General features: G+C 38.3%; 2 protein-coding genes across 2 annotated transcripts; both read left to right on the forward strand.

Annotated features, from left to right (window-relative positions):
- The first annotated feature begins 2,170 nt into the window (after nucleotides 1-2,170).
- On the forward strand, nucleotides 2,171-7,684 carry LOC119726870 (E3 ubiquitin-protein ligase TRIM71-like). The gene is made up of 4 exons (XM_038198723.1): nucleotides 2,171-2,701; nucleotides 5,688-7,199; nucleotides 7,413-7,541; nucleotides 7,629-7,684. Exons 2-4 carry the CDS (start codon nucleotides 5,723-5,725, stop codon nucleotides 7,682-7,684), a joined length of 1,662 nt encoding a protein of 553 aa, XP_038054651.1. The 5' UTR covers nucleotides 2,171-2,701; nucleotides 5,688-5,722.
- A 7,921-nt stretch (nucleotides 7,685-15,605) lies between these two features.
- LOC119726150 (E3 ubiquitin-protein ligase TRIM71-like) lies at nucleotides 15,606-18,697 on the forward strand. Its single transcript, XM_038197763.1, has one exon. The coding sequence runs from the start codon at nucleotides 15,606-15,608 to the stop codon at nucleotides 17,637-17,639; it is 2,034 nt and encodes a 677-aa protein (XP_038053691.1). The 3' UTR covers nucleotides 17,640-18,697.
- Nucleotides 18,698-20,805: the final 2,108 nt, after the last annotated feature.

The following is a 20,805-nucleotide window of genomic DNA, read 5'->3' on the forward strand; positions in this document are numbered from 1 at the left end:
TGCATAACAATCGCCGAATTTCTCGGATATCATAGACCCTTGCTGTGCAAGGGAATATTCCATAGACTACCTTAGCACCCATCCCCCTACAATTTAGCAAAATTCACAATGCAGTGTGAGTGTGCTAACAAGTGTTTGCCTCAAGAGGCCACTTTTCAACTTAACGGTCTATTTGAAAGTAAACTAATTTCTACAAATGAACTTACCTGTACATGGAAGTACATTGGGGAATCTGTTCTTGTTTTTTGCAGACAGGTTTCTTGGCTTCCTCACAGTTGACTGCCACTTCATATAGGCCTAGCACCTACATTTCAAAGTGAACAAATTGACAGACAACACACATTACATTGCTTGTTCTCTCTCTAGCTTGGACTTCAATTACGAATCAAGTCATCTTTGGCTGGCTTAAACGTTTGCATATTCATTCTTCAGCAAAGGCATGGACAATATAGCCATACACCAGTATGGCAGAAATATAGAACCAAGTCTGTGACTCGGAATTGAGTTTGACTTGTGCTGAAAATTCTCAGACTTAACTTCAAGTTACAACGGATGATGACTCAAACTCGGCTCTCATGACTCAACTCATGACTCAGACTAGACATCAGGGACATATCACTGGTGAGTCACATTTCACTGACTCTACAAAACATTTTTGACAAAACTGTCTGGTAATACATTTAGCTATTGCTGGTTGAGTGCAAAATTTGGTTTGTTGTCGATAACAATTGGTTGAAATAAAGCCCTTGTATTCTGATACATTCTGCTTTGCAGATATGAAAATTGGAAGATCTGATAATTTCACTTGAAATTCTATAGACTACTGAAATTCATGCAATGTTTTTGAGACTTTTAAAATTCTGCAAATATCACTGAGCCAAACTTTTACCCCAAAGTCACCTTGAATTCCTCCACAGGGTCTTGCTTGTCTATCTGTTTTTGCAGCGTGGTAATGGTGTTCGGTAGTCACTGACCCAATAAGCACCAACCTTAGCCGGTATGGTGAGCGTCATGTGTGACATCTCGGTGTCGCTGACCACGCAGTCTTGGTCCTTCTAGAGGGGATGTTGGTGTCAGAACCCCAGGAGCTAGAATCGTCTCACCATGAGCCTAGGACCTGGGGAAGAAGGGAGGGGGAGAATACAACATCAAATTCCACTGATAAAATACTGTAACTATAGTCACCCATGGTTATTTTTGTAAACAATTTTGCACATATTTCATGTTGTTCGAATGTTTAAACATTTAGCCAACATTATCAGGCTGCTGCCGACAATGCCAAGAACTCATTTTACATTCTCCTGGATCAGAATCTCCTTGTCATTCCTCTGCTGGGTAAAATCATCCTCCTTGGTGACTTCATATAGGGATCTTGTATAAGGACCACATACACAGTCTGGAGTGGCATCACCAACAAGCATCAGTTGTGACAACGGATTGCATCAAGTCAACCTGCACGCTGACTGAGCCCTCACGATCACCAATACATTATGTCAGATGTCTGATAAGTTTATCTTATTTATTTTTTTATTATTAATACCTCAATATTTTCATTATTTTCAGCAGCCTTAGCAAATATAAAGCGCAAAATCCATCTAGATTTCAAATTCAGGAAATACAACTTCTGAGGAAATTTTGCATGCACATGTGTAGCTCACGACTGAAGAAGTCCAGTATTTCAGACATTTATGGGGGATATATATAACCCCATCAGATTTCTGTAATTAACTCTTTCAGGAATCTGGATCCTAATCTGGCAGAATCCTATTTAATTTATTTTAATATATTTTTATCATATAACATCAAAATAAGTTGGTACAGATGAACTTTTTTATTCCTATTTTTCTTGTGGTCATCCAATTTTATGTCTATTTTTCAAACTGCATACTACTTTTCGTCTATTTTATTTCAATTATCCTTTCTTAAATTTATTCAGTTGTATTCTGTTGCTTATTTCATTTATGTATATGACTGCTAAAGATGCTCATTTATCAAATGTATGCAAATGATTTTGCATTACCGCCATGTGCGCGCATTTTCAACATGAGAGATCATCTGCCATATGCTCTACATATTAAGTTGTCACCATTGTCTGTGGGCACTATTTTTTTATAAATAGCATTCTATTTTTTTAATAGCAACCTATTTTACCACTAAATTTTTTTACTTTTAAATGTTCCCCTTTGGGGGGGGGGGGGCAAAATACACTTGAAAGAAATAGATTTAAAAACTATATATTTTTAATAGGAACAAATGTATTTTTTCTCTATTTGTTTTCAACCAAAGTGAGCAAATAGATTATTAGGAAAAATTTATTGACATCAACAAATTCTCTTCAGGCTGAAATTTGAAAATCACCAGGGTTGCTTACTCCAAAGTAGCATTGGTGACTTCTGATTCTATTTTTGTGTGGGGCACATGGGTTCATGCAAACACTGACTGCTATTTATGCACGGTAAACCTGCATTGATGTGTGCATAAATTACCCCTACAGTACACATACATGTGGACTCCACTAGCGTCTATAAATAGAACTGGAAATTTATGCACTGTGTGCAACATACTTAGGCATTCATGTACAGGTACATGTACAGTGCATTGCATTCACATCAAACGGTGTCAACTGCCTACGTTGTGCGCCATCTTCAAGAAGGATAGTTTCAAATTTTCTTCTAAAACTAACAAAAAGACTTCAATTCAGGTGAGCTACTTGATGTTGTACCGTTGTTGTACTCATTTAACATGGCATTTGTCAGGAATCTTGGAATAATTGCCAGTACCGGTATGCGCAGCATTGGTCTTACAAGAGGGAGTAATCAATGGCAATGCTCAAATACAATACTCTCTCGGCGGCTTGAGAGGACTAAACATATCCTTGATCCTACATTTGAACCTCAACTAAAAATGTAATAGTTGAACAAAGAACTTGATAATGTACATGTATGTCTTGAACCTTGCATGTCTTGAACCTTGATACAATGAAGGTTGCTTGCTAGTATAACTTATAAGTTTGGACCCCATAAGACAAAGGCCAAGGTCATTAGAATTAAAACAATAGGATTTAATATTTTTAAATTTTTTTAATTTTTTTTTACCAATCCAGTATACAATGTAGGCCTATACATGTACATGTGCAAATGTACATGTAATCACTCACTAACATATTAGGGGGCATAAATGTACACTGTTTATACATGTTTTTGTATAATTAATGTGGCTTCTCCACCCTTTTTTCTTGGACAGTCATATTTTTAATTGAAACAACAGAAAACAAACACATGTACATGTATTACTAAAACTTGAGACTTGCACCGTAGTACATGTACATGGATATGCAGCTCTGTAGGTTGTCCTTACAATTATGAGTCACTTTTGGACCCCCTAGGCACTGTTCTCTTTATTCAAAACCAAAGAAATGATGTCATGATGATAACTCAAGCTTATTCAAATAAGGCCAAAAAAAAAATAGTTCTGCTTCCGATTACATGTCTTTCAAAAATAGGGTCGGTCGGTTGGAAATTTTTTTTTTTTGCCAATTTTTTTTATGCAGATTGAATGGGGTATTCAATTATATGCGAAGTTTTAGCCTGAACTATTTCTATTGCACTACGAAAGCTATACACGAAATGGCAACAAAAAGTGAGTAAAACCTACCTTTAATTATTGTCAATATATTTACGTTCGATAATTTCAAAAAATTAAAATTCAGGCTGTTCGCACCATATGCACAACGCTAGTCAAGATGCGGGGAGCTGGCCAAAACTCCGAGGTGTGTAATGCGTGCGTGTGTGGCGAGCGGCCCACCATGGGCCGTCAGAGCTATATTTACCGTCAACAATTTTGGGAAACACGCGGCATGTATCACTCCAAATATGAGTAGTGCGATCTCAAAATGAACTCCTGAACACAGAAAATACATACACAGACAAGCTAGATCAATTCTGTAAATTAACTTGCAAAAATGTTCTTTCTCCATCGGTGTTTTCTTGGCATTTTTACGATGTCGAATCCGACCAGTTAACAGTGGCTTGCACTGTACTGATAGCGCCCTATCGGTCACATAGCTAGCTATGGACTGGTTACCGCATTTTCATTATGTCTTCTAAATTGGCCCCTGCGCGGCGCGGCGGGAACCAGTCGTCGCCACGTGATTATAGTCACCGTGCGTGACATCGAATTGCGAAGTAGTTATATCGCGAAGCGAATTTGTAATAACGGAGGTTTCTTTGAAAAAAAAGCGAATGTAAGTAAGAAAACAAATAAATAAAAGCATTTTTGGATGCAAAAGGGTTGTTGAGAGGTATTTTGTGAAGACAGAAAAGACAGATTTTATTTGTATTTATTCAAAATTTTTTTGGGGGGGGGTTGGAATTGCTGATTAAATGTTTAGGGTCGCAGCCTAAAAATAGGGTCGATCGGGTAACCGGAAGCAGAACTATTCTTTTTTTTGGCCAAACCATATTTTCTTTTGATTTATTTAAAAATTCTTATTATTTCCATGTAGGCTTTGTTAATGCTCAAAGGATTATGCTAAAAGGATTTGCCTTTGAGAAATGTCTTGCTTAAGACTGAAAATATCCAGTCAGTTTGCTTAAATCACATACAATGACTTCCCAACAGAAAAGCAAAAAAAACCCAAAGTTCTTTATGGGATCATAGGCATCAATACATTACATATATAACCTAAAGAAAACAATAACGATGTCAATGAACGTTCCATGTGACCCAGGTAAGTTGATGTTAATAGAGTGGTGTTATGTTATGGAAATAAGCATGGTTGCGGGGCATTTGTGTTTTTAGCACTACTTTTCTTGTTTCTTTTAGTAACTAAGAGTAGGAACACAAACTTTTGGGGGAGCTAAACTTATTTTTGGGAGTCTAATTGCAAGTGCCTCTCTGCACATTGGAGTTATATCAATCAACTAAATTAATTACATATTTGTCAGTCACACCATGAACCGTCATATTCCGATTTTTGGCCAGATTGAGGTTTTGTCATTAAAGTTTTATTTCATCAAAGTGATCATTCCCACAAAGTTTTGTTCCGATCGGAGTTCCAATTAACTAAGAATGCTAATTGGACTGTGCGGCATGTTTTTCATCAAAGTGATCACTCTCACAAAGTTTTGTTCTGATCTGAGTTCCAATTAATTAACTAAGAATGCTAATTAGACTGTGCGGCATGTCTCTAAATAATAAAAAATGTTTCACCACGAAGTGTCGTATCCCAAATACGCTGCTTCGCGCACTAATTCCCATAGCGCTGTGACAAAAGTACACAGTACCAGCATGAAAAGTGTGAATTCATTGTTTCACGAACCGTCCTATCCTCATATCTACCACGTGGCCACTATTACGTGCTATGTATAAAATACAATAAAGTAAGTTTTACAAAGTGACTTTATCTCAGGAACTGAATATCTCCAAAACTAATCAACTCAGAAGCAAACGGTATGCAATGAAGTTTAAACTATAATTTTCTAGCTGACATGAAATCGATTGAATTCAATACACAGAAATTATAAGGAATGAGCCAACCAAAATATGACCACCTTCAAATCGGTTAATCTCAAAATACCAAAAGTAGTATGAACCTAGGGAAAAAGAGGTGTTGACAATGTTGGAGGTGATTCATAGGATCATTTCATAGATTGAAGTCAACCTTTGACACTCTTATCCATTCTTAGGTTAAAAACAACAATTGATTCTTCAAGAAGTCAAGATGGCATCTAGTGTTACAGCTCAATCAGTGTTGGAGAAGATTAGTGTGGATCATCTAGAATGCTCCATCTGCACCAACCGTTTCAGGCAGCCCAAACTGCTGGACTGTTTGCATAGTTTTTGCCTGCAATGCCTCCAAGAGCTCAGACAGAGCCAAGATCCTAGTGGTACAAAGCTGACATGTCCTCTGTGCAGACATGAAACCATGTTGAAAGGGTCTGGGGTTGCCGATCTCCCTAATAACTTTGCATTCAGTGCCCTGGTGGAGGAAGTTACAATGCAGGAAAAGCTACTGGAAGGTCAAGGGTCAGACATCAAATGTCAAGCCTGTGATGAGGAGAATCAGGCTATTTCAAGATGCATGGACTGTGATCATTTCCTCTGTCAAGAATGTCAAAAGGCACACGGACGTATGACTGTCATGAAATCTCATAAAATCTACACACTGGCTCAATTTCGATCAGGAAAGATTGTCTACAAGAGTAAACTAAGAGAAGACATTCCGCGATGTGGTAACCATCCAGATCAGAATCTCAATGTCTACTGTAATACATGTGAACAAGTCATATGTACAACTTGCTCTGTACTTGATCATGCCAAACATTCTCTCATTGGCCTACCTGTGGCTTTTGAGAAATGTAAGAAACAAATAGAAGAACTTGTTGCAAAAGTTGGTCAAAGCAAAACAGAACTGAACACCACCATAGAGAAGACTTCCATATCTCGCAAGAAACTCGACATCATGTTTTCAAACACCAAGAAGAAAATCTCAGATAAGGCTGACCAAGAGGTTGCCAAGACCCGTCAGGAGGAGCAGAAACTGTTAACAGAGACTGACAGGATTTACCAAGAGAGAGTCAGAACATTTGAAGCTGCTCAAGCTAAGAACAGGAAAGAGGTGACACAGACAGAGAACAAGCTGGAGGAGGTGAAACAGCTCATGAATCAAGCAAGTTGCTATGAGATTCCTGAACTTCAGCAGAAGCTCTTGCATAACCTTGGTGAATTGACAGGGAAACAGCCACAACAAGTTCCTGACAAGTTGACCTTCATGGACTTTGAAGAAGGAGAGAGATCACTTGGGAGACTCATTCTGGAAGAAGAGCCACAGACTGCAGAAAGGCAATCACCAAGACCTGCAAGATCATGTGTGAAGGAGAAATGGCAAGTGAAGACTGATTTCAACTTTGGATTAACAGGTGTATACATGGAAATACCACATGTTGCAGCACTCTCTGGCAACAAAATACTTGCACTGTCTCAAAATTATTATGGAAACAGTGGTGCATTATTTACAGCTTCAATACCCAATAGTCACCAGGAACAATCTCTTATCCCACAAAGGCTACAAATCAATGGCCTCACTAAAGATGTAAGGTGTATCGCAGTGAGCAAGGATGACAAGCTCCTTGCTCTAGATGTTCGAGTAGTCAAGGTCTTCAACAAGCAACATCGGCTCCTCCATCAGATCACACCAGGTAGAGGGTCAGACAGCCATCCAACATGCCTTGCAGTGGATGACAGCAATCTGATAGCAGTGGGTTATGCAGGCAAGGACAAGATATCTCTACACAACCCAGATGGATCCCTCATCAGGAGACTGCCTGCTCAAATGATTGGAGGTTATCTGACAATGCACAATCACCGCTTTATCTACACAACACGCATTAACAAATGGTTGGTGTGTTTAGACTACTATGGTACCAGTGTATTCTCAGTAGACATAACCAGCAACATGCAGGGGGATGGGAACCATACTGGTGTGTGCTGTGACAGTGATGGCAGCATCTACGTTGCTGTGGATGGATATCCAACATGTGGTATTCTGCATTACAGTCCTGATGGCAAGTACATTGGATGTGTGATCAAGGGATGTGGTACTCCATGTGGCATGACATTCACATCAGGTGGTGATCTGGTAGTGGCTGCAGGACAGTCTGCAAAGGTCTATCACCGAGTGTAAGGACAGATTAATTAAACTGGGGCTATCCAGTGTATCCACCAACCACTAATTCCATCAGACATTGAACATTGTTATCACTAAAAAAGAACTTGAACGTTCATTCCCTCGAATAACATTCTACGCACAGGGTTCGAAATTAGGGGTAGCCCGCTAGCCAAATGCTAGTCAAAACAGCGGCGGGCAAGTCAAACTAGTCCTTAAGAAGCCCGGCTTGTGAGTCAAAAAATTATTGGGATACGGCAAAGATGAATGACACAAAGAAATAAATCATTAAATTCAGAAAGCAAACCCGTATCAAACTTCGTTAAATCAGTAGATCTGTATTAAAAACACTGACAAAATTACCTCAGAATAGATGAGAAATCAGTTGGAGTGGGTAATTCAAGTCTGTATTTTCAAAGTATTACCAACGAGAGGGAAGGTTTACCATGAGAGGGCAATTCAATTTTCTCAGATTCATCTCAGCAAATGCAAAGTCAATGCATGATGTGCTTTCCGAGTCTAAGATATAACCCTACTTCTGCAAGAAATGTGAACATATCCTTACATTTTGTTATTCAATTTTCAATTATTGGGAAAATTGTCGAGTTTAAATCAATGCAACTGTTTTTCAAATGAGAAAGATTTTGCACCTCTGTGTACACGAGTTAATTAAAAGTAGATACTCACAAGCAACTGGATGAGATATTTTGAACTAAAGCGAAAAAAGATTATCATATGCAATCCACTGATTGTCTCTTTCACAGTGCTTTCTGAGTGCCTTATCAAATTAATATTAGTAATAATTACATTTACAACCAAGTTGGAAATGAAAACCTTGTGCATTCTACTGCAATGATACATGGATGTTTGTAAATGTGGTTAGTATGATGGATGTACATTTGTAAACTGAAATCTGGTTTGTTTGCTTTCTGAAATGGAGTTTTTAAATACTACATTAGAAGATGCATTTGGAACATTTTGTAAATTTGGGGTTCAATTTTTCTTGTTCCTATAAGTCTGGCATCTACGATTTTGAAATAGAAGATACGATGCATTCCTTTATGTGTGTACTCTTCCTCCAAGAATGCTTTTGTGAATCAAATAACCTACCCAACAAATTTTAATAAGTTTGAAGTCATTTTTAGTATCACTTGAATGGCAAACGATAAATTTCGGAGGTTGCAGGAACAGGAAAAAATTTCAGACTTAGGACCCTAAATGTATAGAATGACCTACTTGTGAGAGGTTCTGTCACACTACAATAATAGTTTAGTTTATTCCATAAATGATTGAGGCTGCTGCTGACAATGCCAAGGACTCATTTTATAATTTATTATCTCCTGGATCAGAATCTCCTTGTCATTCCTCAGCAGAGTTGTAATGAGTCACTGTTTTTTGTGACTCGAGTCGAGTCAAGTCATTTTCAAGAAGTGAATCGACTGAGTCGAGTCGAGTCATTTTAAAGAAGTGACTCGAGTCCAGTCCAGTTATAGGTCCAAAAGGTTGAGTCGAGTCATTTCAAAAAAGTGAGTCAAGTCGAATTGAGTCATCAGGTCAACAAGGTTCAAGTCGAATCGAGTCGAGTCAAGTAAAATACTTATCCAATTTAGTCAAGTGAATTTGAGTCACGAATATCTGAACACTATTTAACAAAGAAAGCCAAGAGAGAAAGTCATTGGTCTCAATAACAGTCTCGAGAACTGAAACTTTGATCCATTCTGGTTTGGTTTCGGGTCTAGAATATTTTTCGCTGATGGCTGACGTCAAAACCAAATTGCATTATTCAAAACTGTTTCTGATAAGATAAGAATGAAGTTGGCATTGTGAGGAAAACAACAAGGTAATTTGCAGTGGCACCATGTGTAATACTCTTTTGTGAGAATGTGGTGGTTCTGAGAAGAACCGGTTTTAACTCAATGTTTCGGCCAGCACACTCTGTTCGTCGTCAGGAGACCCTCCCCCCAAAAACCTGCAATCTGATATGTCTTATGGCTGTTTGTTCCGAATGTGATACAACAAACAACATACAAAGTATCAACACAATCGCAACAAAAGAACAAATCGCAACAAAAGAACAAAAACAATGGCTGCTTCGGTAAGAAAACTTCTTCATGTTCTTGCAAGAAACTGCAGACTTTTATCACTGTGTCTTGAAAACCAAAAATCTATGCCGTTAAAGCAACATCTGTAATGGTTGTTTACAGCAGTGAATTTCACTACATGACAACCATGCTGAAATGGATCTTCTTGGAATGTTAAAGTTGGCTTTGCATTTTATGTTTTCCTGAAATTGTAAACAGATATTGTGAAACAGAAAGTGGCTCGATATAGTCACTGACTCGGGTTTTAATCTAAGGCCTGATTTTCATTGTTGATTTTGTTGAAGATATTTTAATCTCTTTGGATTTGAAGAGTTTAATTAAATCAAATATTGAATCAAGAATTATTAATCATTCTGTAGTCCAACCTACTCATTTCTTTTGCCCTGCTGTCAATTGGGCGCTTGTCTTTTGTTGTAAAGGGAAACCATGTTTGAATGAATTTCAACACGTCACTTCTAATTTTTATGTAACATTTCTATTTTAGGGCAGCTGCAACCCTCTTTAAAAGGCTTTTATTTTGGATTAATTTTGTGCACAAACAAATGCACAATGCAAGGAGACTCCTTCCTAGCATTTACATTTTTGATCGCAATAGGGACAGCTAGGAACCAGTTAAACATACGAGGAGCTAATCATGGTTTGATGGCAAATCATTCCAAATTTCTGGGGTAATTTTTCCAAAACTGAATGTTGGGGGAGCAATTTTCTCCATTTGATGTATCATTTAGAAGTGAATAAAAAAAAGAAATCCCCAAAAAAGTTTTGTTTCCTTGGTAAAACCTTTGATTTCAAGGTAAAACTCGAAAAGAGCACTCATTTAGTGATGAGTTTCACAAGATCACTTTCAAACCCTAATCTAACACGAGCTGAAAGTAGTTTGACAAAAAAGTTGCAATTCTTAAGAAGTACTGTACTCATGTCAAGTCTCCCCTTTTTTGTAGATATATTGTCTATGTTTTAGTGTCTCGAACTAGACAAGTGATGACATAAAGAAATATTCACATTAAAATAGCCCAACCAGCCTTAATATACGAGCAGTAATCTGATTTGAAGGCTCCTTGCCCTGGGAATTAAAAAAAAAAAATTCTTTTCCTGACAAATCCCAATTTTGTGTATTGTATTCTTACTCCCACCCCCATCCCCTAAAAAACCCAACCCTTTTATTTTGCATCTGCAACCCTCCTAGGAAAAGTTTTACTTTGGATTACTTTTGTAGCTCTCATAATAGAAAAATAAAATATACATTCTTCCATCCTCTCATGAACCCGAATCACCATTGGGCGACAAATAATTGAAAAATATAATATATAATTAATAACAAAATGAGCCAGGTTTTGAGGGCAGTGCTTTATTCAAAAGTGAACAAAAAAAATGCTGTACATTTTTTTCAGGCTGAAATATGAAAATCACCAGGGCTGTTTAGTCCCAGAATAGCATCGGTGACTTCTGATTCCATTTTTGTGGGCTGGGGCACCAGGGTCATGGAAACTCTGGCTGCTATTTCTAAACAGGAAACCTGCATCGGATGTGAGCAGAAAGTATCCGGTACAGTACATGTATACACGGACTCCAATAGCTTCTTAAAATAGAACTGGGAATTTACGCACTATGTGCAATCATATGCATTCATGAACAAGTACAGTGTATTGTATACACATCAAACGTTGTAAACTGTCTATGTTGTGCGCCATCTTCCAGAAGGATAGTTTCAAATTTTCTTCTAAAACTAACAAAAAGACTTCAATTCAGGTAAGATACTTGATGTTGTACTGTGGTTGTGCCCATCTTACATGGCATTTGTCAAGAATCTTGGAATAATTGCCAGTACCGGTATGTGCAGCATTGGTCTTACAAGAGGGAGTAGTTAATGCTCAAATGCAATACTCTTGACAAAAATGTCCCTGTTCAGTTTACCGGCTTGAGAGGACTAAACATATCCTTGATCCTACATTTGAACCTCAAATGAAAGTTTAACAGTTGAACAAAGAACTTGATAAGGTGGGGTTTGAACCTATAATCTGCAGAATACTGTATAGCACTCAATTGAGCTATTCCCGACAAGCCCTATGGTGGCGGATCCCCTAGTTAGAAATTGTCTTTGTTCAAGGGGCACTAGACAGAAGTCGTGAATGTGTTTATGCCATGCAGCTGGGGATCATGCCCAAAGTCACATTAACACTGCTTTTTGGTGTTTTTCTTATCTGTTTCTTCCCCTATAAATGCTTTATCATGATTTTCCTCAATGCTATATTGTATTTTGGTTGTGGCTGACTAGATATAAATGTAAAATATTGTATTCAATGGAACCAAAAGAGGGGGAGGGATCAGGCCATGCACCTCAGTCAGCCCGCGCTCCCTTAATGCAACACAAAATTGGGGGTAGGGGGGATTAAAAACTACAATTAGTTTCCCCTCCAGAGAGTGGGACCGCCCAAAAGCCTCCCTGTACATTGGAGCTCATCATGTCAATGCTTTGAAATAAAATATAAGCCTAAGCAAAAAGCATTTTACATCTTTTTTTTCTAATACTGTAGTAACTAAGAGTAGCTAGGGCTGAGTCAATTCGAATAATTGAATATTCGAATATTCGACCTTCCAATCGATCGAATATTCGAATATTCGGTTATTTGGCCATTCCAAATTCCCTCAAAAGCAAAAATATGCCATACATGTACATGTAGTCAACGTACGTGCGCACGTCAGCATGCCATGTATGATTTCTTCACAGGTAAGTCAGGTATTTGACAACAATCAGTTGTTCTTCTGTCGTCAGTAATTTAAAGATTAACAATAACCAGAGAAGCTAGAGTGAAGGATTCCTTGTTTGCATGGGGGACGTATTAAGCCGTGAACCCCAAACACGGCGGGTGGCGTCAGCTATTGTGACTCTCCGACCCTTAACTCGCAAACAGGAACCGAGCATATCTATTACTGGAAGCTTCTTGAAGTCTACAAAACTACTTCCTAGTCACAGTATTGAGGATAAAAAAAATCACTTTTACAATAATAACTCGCACTTTTGTCACCAAGAATTGAGGAAATGATTTTATATCATTTTAAATAAACTTATTCTCAACAACCAAAAACTCCAAGAAAAAACCTATATTATAATGTCTTTATTCAATGAAATATGGGTCTTTGAATTGTAAATGCATATTTAAGTTTATGCGAATAATGGGCGTGGGCGCGGCATACACACGCCCCAGCTTGACACGTGCAAAGCAGTATTTCCTTGTTTGCCCACAGGGGATGTATTATAAGCTGTGTACCCAAAACACGAAGGGTGACATTTCAGCCAAAAAAAAAAAAAAAAAAATCGCCAGCCGAGCTCCGGCGGGCGCATTGTTGGCGGGCTAATTAGGGCACAGGTGCGCTGACCCGGTTCTTTTGTCTGGCTAAGTGCGTGCTCTGGAGATAACTTTCTAACAAATAGGCCACTAAAAGGTTTGGAAATTCCAACTTGCAACATTTTGATACATTTTGTCTAGCTGTGGTTTTCTATGCTGGGAATCAGGGGTACGGTGCGGTGAGTTGACCGCAAAGTCTGTCTGGCGAAATAAAATGAGAGCTCTTTTGAGTTTGAAATCCTCTCTGTTGTCTGCCCTTTTTCTTGCGTTTTGCTCGACTTGGAGGACATAAGCCAGAGGTTCCCGCTATTATTACTGAAAGTATAATTGCTGAACTAGTTTTTGAAGTGTTTATGTATGTTTTATTTGTGCAAATATTGGGTGCAATTAGCAGACTAACCCAGCGAACAAAGCTGACGGACAGCGAACGAAAATGTGTTCGATAAAAGGGTGCTCTGATCAGTTGAGAGAACTAGAATATTTTGTACACGTATTACGGAGGCATTGAGGCGAACATCTAACAGCCATAATAAATTTACCCCTAAAAGTAAACAAGAAATTCTTTAAAAAAAATCCCAGAGTCCGTAACGTAAATGAACCAAGGTTTTCAAAACGTTTTAATGTAATGTTGGGGTTCATGACAAGTTTTCTACAACACCGCCACGTGCTGTGGGCAGCATACTGCGTGCAAGGCGATTCCCTATAACCATGTGCATTGTGCATTCGACACGATTGAACAGGCGATGGAAAACTTTGGGGGGAATTGGCTTCACTGTATCAGTGTAATGTACCGCTTCTTGTGCGACCCTGTGCGAGCAGAACGTCCTCAAAATAAGTACATGAAAACGGAAAATACAAAGGCCCAAACAGAAAAAAGAAATCAAGTTCTTTGCATGAGATTGCAGAGGCTTTCTACATCGATGTTGGCATGCCATTTTCGCGATGTCAATAGCCGATCCAGTAAGCCCCTCCCACTGCGCACGTGGGCAAATTAACACGTGCTCCTCTCCAATGCCACGCTGCATTTTCCTATGCTGCACACATGTACATGTAACACCAACTTGCCAGGATCGCATCGGGGAAAACAGCGGCGGTTTTCTTTTGAAAGTAGGGATTGTAAGTAGGACAACAACAAACAAAAATACGGACAACGGAAACATTACTACTCATGCTAGAAGTTTGATATGAAAAGGTGTCAGGAAGTGTTTTGTGAAGACATGAAAGACAAAATGTCTTGTTTATCTTGTCGGAAGCATCAGCGATTGGTGTTGCAGTCCGGCGTTAAAAAAATGGGTTGGCTTTACTGCAAGCACTCCCAAAGCAGAAGTAATATATGTGTGGCATTATTGCTTGGCATATATACAAGCTACTTTTATGGGGTTTTTTGGCAGCAACTTGAAACTTAACTTTGAGAATACACTTTTGCTGTTAAAAAAAAAGTTTTTTCCACCTTTTTATTTCATTGCATATCACCACCGAATATTCTTATTCGAAAATAAATATTCGAATATTCGATTATCGATCGAATAACCGAATATTCGAATATTCGGCACAGCCCTAAGAGTAGCTCAATATATTTTTTTGTTGGGGTGGGGGGGGGGGGGGGGTTAAAGAGAGGGGCCATCTAATTGTAAGTGCCTCCCTGCACATTGGAGTTATAAATGTCAATCAACTGAATTAATTACACATTACGATTCGTCACCGTTTGCATGAAGAGCCACATATGTCAAAAATTACAATTTTTTCGATTTTGATTTTTTCACTAGTTTGATTTAAAACATTGTACTTAACCAATGTGACATGTTTGTGTAAGCAAAACATCATTAATTTCCAAGTAACATTAATGTTGCAAGGGGCAGAACTTAATCAATGCATTTTTGCGTTTTCACGAAGAGCCAAATTTTGGCCCTTTGAATGCGTACATAACCTATTGCACTGATAGGCATAAAAGTAGGTCAACTGAGATTTTAATTCACAAAGAGCCACATATCTTTGTTACATTTTCAGCTGCATGCACGTACACACGCACACCCCGTCCATGTAGAAAAACACATTGAAATGAAAGGGACAAAATGTAGGAAACGTGACTTTTGTTTTCATGAAGAGACACATATATCTTTACTCTTTAATTTTCACTAAATAACTACTGTATTAATTCTACATACTGGGTTCATATAAAAAAATTAAGCTCTCATAGAATCATATGATGGTTTTCTTGTTACACAAAGTTATTGCAAAGTAGTTTTTTTGCAGTTTTAGTATAGAAAAAACTTCTTTTGCGATTATCTCGAAACCACTTTTTCTTCAAAATCCACATATGTGGCTCTTCGTAAAAAAAGTGACGAATTGATACCCATGAACTGAGAAAACAAAACATGTTGGCAATGTTGGAGATGATTAATGTAATCATTTTATATATCGAAGTCAACATTTGACAACTTGTATTCATTCTCAGATTAAAAACAAAACTTGATTCTTCAAGAAGTCAAGATGGCATCTAGTGTTACAACTCAATCAGTGTTGGAGAAGATTAGTGTGGATCATCTGGAATGCTCCATCTGCACCAACCGTTTTGGGCAGCCCAAACTACTGGACTGTTTGCATAGTTTTTGCCTGCAATGCCTTCAAGGGCTCAGACAGAGCCAAGATCCTAGTGCTACAAAGCTGACATGTCCTCTGTGCAGATGTGAAACCATGTTGAAAGGGTCTGGGGTTGCTGATCTCCCTAATAACTTTGCCTTCAGTGCCATGGTGGAGGAAGTTACAATGCAGGAAAAGCTACTGGAAGGTCAAGGGTCAGAGATCAAATGTCAAGCCTGTGATGAGGAGAATCAAGCTATTTCAAGATGCATGAACTGTGATCATTTCCTCTGCCAAGAATGTCACAAGGCACATGGACGAATGAATTTGATGATGAAATCTCACAAAATCTACACACTGGCTCAACTTCGATCAGGAGAGATTGTCTACAAGAGTAAACTAAGAGAACAAGTCCCCAAATGTGGCGAGCATCCAGATCAGAATCTCAATGTCTACTGCAACACATGTGAGCAAGCCATATGCACAACTTGCTCTGTACTTGATCATGCAAAACACACACTCACTGGATTACCTGAGGCAGTAGAAAAATGTAAGAAGAAGGTCACAGAAATGGTCCGAAAAAGTGAGAGAAGAAAAACAGAATTGGGCACCACCATAGAAGACACATGCAAATCTTGCAAAGAGCTGGAAACCATGTTTGCCAAAACTCAAAAGAAAATCTCCAAAAAGGCTCAACAGAAGATTACAAAGCTCCAACAGGAGATTACAAAGCTCAAACAGGAGGTTGCAAAGATCCAAAAGGAGATAACAAAGATCCAAAAGGAAGAAAAGAAACTGTTAAAAGAGACAGACATGATTTATAAAGACAAACTCAAAGCTTTTGAAGCTGTTCAAGCAACCAACAGGAAAGAGGTGACACAGACAGAGCACAAGCTGGAGGAGGTCAAACAACTCATGAATCAAGCAAGTTGCTACGAGATTCTTGAACTTCAGCAGAAGCTCTTGCATAACCTCAGTGAATTGACAGGGAAACAGCCACAGCAAGTTCCTGACAAGTTGACCTTCATGGACTTTGAAGAAGGTGAGAGGTCACTTGGGAGACTCATTCTGGAGGAAGAGCCAAAGGCTGCAGCAAAGCAATCATCAAGACCTGCAAGATCATGTGTGAAGGAGAAATGGAAATTGAAGACTGAATTAAAAAAATTTGGATTGATAATTGGTTCATTATTTTCATGTAAATTGCTTGTTTCAGCTCTCTCCAACAATGAAATACTTGCACTCCGTAGATTTTTTGGAATCAGTGCACTATTCACAGTTTCAATGCCCAATGGTCAACATACACCATCTCCTATCCCACAAAGGCTACAAATCAGTGGCCTCACTGATGATGTAAGGTGTATTGCAGTGAGCAGGGATGACAAGCTCCTTGCTGTAGATGGTCAAGTAGTCAAGGTCTTCAACAAGCAACATCAGCTCCTCCATCAGTTCACACCAGGTAGAGGGTCAGACAGCCAACCAACATGCCTTGCAGTGGATGACAGCAATCTGATAGCAGTGGGTTATAAAGAAAAGAAGGAGATATCTCTACACAACCCAGATGGATCCCTCATCAGGAGACTGCCTGCTCCAATGATTGGAGGTTATCTGACAATGTACAATCACCGCCTTATCTACACAAACTATGGCAAGAAAAGGTTGGTATGTGTAGACTACTATGGTGCCAGTGTATTCTCAGTAGACATGACCAGCAACATACAGGGGGGTAATTGGCACCCTGATGGTGTGTGCTGTGACAGTGATGGCAGCATCTATGTTGTTGTGTATGGATATCCAACAGGTGACATTCTGCATTACAGTCCTGATGGCAAGTACATTGGATGTGTGATCAAGGGATGTGATGATCCACGTGGCATGACATTTACATCAGGTGGTGAGCTGGTAGTGGCTGCAGGAGATTCTGTAAAGGTCTATCACCGAGTGTAAGGACAGATTAATTCAACTGGGGCTATCCAGCGTATCCACCAACCACTTCCATCAGACATCGAGCATTGTTATCACTGACAAAGAACTTTAAAGTTCATTCCCTAAACAACATTCTACAATACTGTATATTTGGTTTATTGCTAAGGTCTTTGGTCTCTGTATGTGTTGACTCTCATACCTCAACCACTTCCCCTTTGGACAATCTTGGACTTCAACACCCAGCTTACTTCCTATGAAATCCTAGATCTGGTGGCCCAATAATGAGAGCAAACGAATGAACCTTCACTATGTTTTCAAATAGGGATGAGTGCACATTTTAAAAATATAACAAACGAGAGGCAAAGTATTACCACAAGAGGCAATTCAATTTTCTCAGATTCATCTCAGCAAATACAAAGTAAATGTATGATGTGTTTTCCAAGTATAAGATATAACCCTGCTACTGCGTAAAATGTAAACATTATTTAAATTTTGTTATTCGATTCTTCAATTACATTGGGAAAATTGTTGAGTTTAAATTAATGCAACTTACATTTGAATGAGACAGATTTTCCAACTCCACGTACAAAAACCAGAATAAATCCTCAAAAGCAACTGAATGAAATGCGTGTGATTTTGAACTAAAGCGAGAGTTGAATAGCAAGTTACATGCAATCCCTTGGTTGTCTCTTTCACAGTGCTTTCTGAGTGCCTCATCAAATTAATATTAGTTTAATTACATTGACAACCAAGTTGAAAATGAAAACCTCAAGTGCATTCTACTGAAATGATACATGGATGTTTGTAAATTTGGTTAGTATGATGGATGTACATTTGTTAACTGAATTTTATTCCCTTTTTTGTCCTTAAATACTACAATATAAGATGCATTTGGAACATTCTATGAATTTGGGGTCCACTTTTTCCTGTCCCTATACGTCCGACATCTACGATTTTGTAATTGAAGATGCACTCCTTTATGTGTGTACTCTTTCCTCCAAGAATGCTACCTACCCAACAAATATTAATTAGTTTGAAGTCATTTTTAATAGCACTTGAATGGCAAATGATAAATTTCGGAGGTTGCAGGGACGGGAAAAATGTCTGACTTTGGACCCTAAATGTATAGAATGACCTACTTGTGAGAGGTTCCGTATCACTACAATAATAGTTTAGTTTATTCCATAAATGATTGAGGCTTTTGCTTCTTTGAATAAGTATTGGCTTGCTAAATGCTGATAGACCAAGTAGTCTAAATGAAGTAATGAGCATTTGCTTTAATTACAGAATATCTCTCCTAGAGAACGCAGCTTCCATGACAACAATGGCATTTCAGCAATGATCCAAAGTCTGTTATTTTACCAATCAGCATCTGGAACTTTCTAAAGGTACCAGCGGCATAACTAGGATTGGAAGGTTTTTGTAAGTAAATGGATAATTTTAGTTTTCATGGGCTTTTGTTTTTTCAAAGACTTTGGAAAAGTAGTTTCTATTGAAAAGGTGGATACAATAAAAATGGAATGTCATCGGCGTTTCCTTGTGTGGAAAAGGTCGAGACACACTCCGATTTACAGTATTTTAGGGGGAACACTGGGGCATTGAAAACATCTCAATAGTAAACTGTTTATATTGTGTATGATTGGCCCAATAGATTATAGCAGGCAGCTATTGAAAACAAACATTTGTACATGTACAAACTCAACTACCCAGAATGTAATGAAGTTGTGCGGTTCTTCTTATACTTTGTAGATTAAATGAGATTAAAAGCATTGTGAATTTGAGAAATAAATGCATAAGTACAAGTCAAAGGCAGATTGCATAAACGAAGGTCATTTTATTCATAATTCAGGTTTCATTCTACATGTTTTGGAAAACATGCAAACGGATTTACAACATTTTTTAGCTTGAACACATAAACATCACATCCTTAGCATCATGTAACATATCGTTACAGCCCATATGACACAGCCTAATTTGCTAACATAATTCACAACGTAAAAGCATAATAGATGTCGTGTCTAGGTTTTACTAGATGTACATGACAACGGGTTTAAGAACCAATATAGAAGGCGCCTGCTGAATGGTCTCGAGGTCAATTAGACGCAGTCTTGTTTTGCAGAATAATCGTCGAATCTCTCGGATATCATAGACCCTTGCTGTACAAGGGGATATTACATAGACTACCTTAGCACCTTTCCTCCTACAATTAATAAGAACAAGTCACAATGCAGTGGGTGTGTGCCAACAAGCGTTTGCCTCAAGAGGCCAAAAGTATAGTAATTTCTACAAATGAACTTACCTGTACATGGAAGTACATTGGGGAATCTGTTCTTGTTTTTGCAGACAGGTTTTGGCTTCCTCACAGTTGACTGCCACTGACATTTCATATAGCACCTACATTTCAAAGTGAACAAATTGACAGACAACACACATTACATTGCTTTTTCTCTCTCTAGCTCAGACTTCAACTGAATACAAATCAAGTTATCTTTGGCTGACTTAATCGTTTGCATATTCATTCTTCAGCAAGTGCATGGACAACATAGCCATACACCAGTATGGTAGAAATATAGAACCAAGTCTGTGACACGGACTTGAGTTTGACTTGAGTTGCAAATTCTCAGACTTCACTTCAAGTTACAATGGATGATGACTCAAACTTGGCTCTCATGACTCAACTCATGACTCAGACTAGACATCGGGGACATGTCACTGGTGAGTCACATTTCACTGACTCAACGAAACATTGGCAAAACTGTCTGGTAACACATTAAGCTATTGCTGATCGAGTGCAAAATTTGGTTTGTTGTCGGTAACAATTGGTTGAAATAAATCCCTTGTATTCAGATACATTCTGCTTTGCAGATACGTAAATGATTTTCATTGTGGATTTTGTTGGAGACATTTTTATCTCTTTGGATTTGAACAGTTTAATTAAATCAAATATTGAATCAAGAATTATTTAATCATTCTGAAGTCCAACCAACTCATTTCTTTTGCCCTTCTGTCAATTGGGCGCTTGTCTTTTGTTGTAAAGGGAAACCATGTTTGAATGAATTTTCAACACCTCACATAAAATGTGTGCTAATTTTTTACGTGAAGTTTGTATTTTAGGGCAGCTGCAACCCTCTTTAAAAGGCTTTTTATTTTGGATTAATTTTGTGCACAAACAAATGCACAATGCAAG

Source organism: Patiria miniata, unplaced genomic scaffold (genome assembly GCF_015706575.1).
Source record: "Patiria miniata isolate m_02_andy unplaced genomic scaffold, ASM1570657v1 HiC_scaffold_2, whole genome shotgun sequence".
In the NCBI taxonomy this organism is placed as follows: domain Eukaryota; kingdom Metazoa; phylum Echinodermata; class Asteroidea; order Valvatida; family Asterinidae; genus Patiria; species Patiria miniata.

Excerpts from the sequence above, each read along its gene's own strand:
- LOC119726870 (XM_038198723.1), top strand. The coding sequence starts at position 5,723 with ATGGCATCTAGTGTTACAGCTCAATCAGTGTTGGAGAAGATTAGTGTG. Across the intron at positions 7,200-7,412 it reads CCTCCATCAGATCACACCAG|ACTACTATGGTACCAGTGTA; the intron begins GTAGAGGGTCAG and ends TGGTGTGTTTAG. Across the intron at positions 7,542-7,628 it reads GGATGGATATCCAACATGTG|GTGGTGATCTGGTAGTGGCT; the intron begins GTATTCTGCATT and ends CATTCACATCAG.
- LOC119726150 (XM_038197763.1), top strand. The coding sequence starts at position 15,606 with ATGGCATCTAGTGTTACAACTCAATCAGTGTTGGAGAAGATTAGTGTG.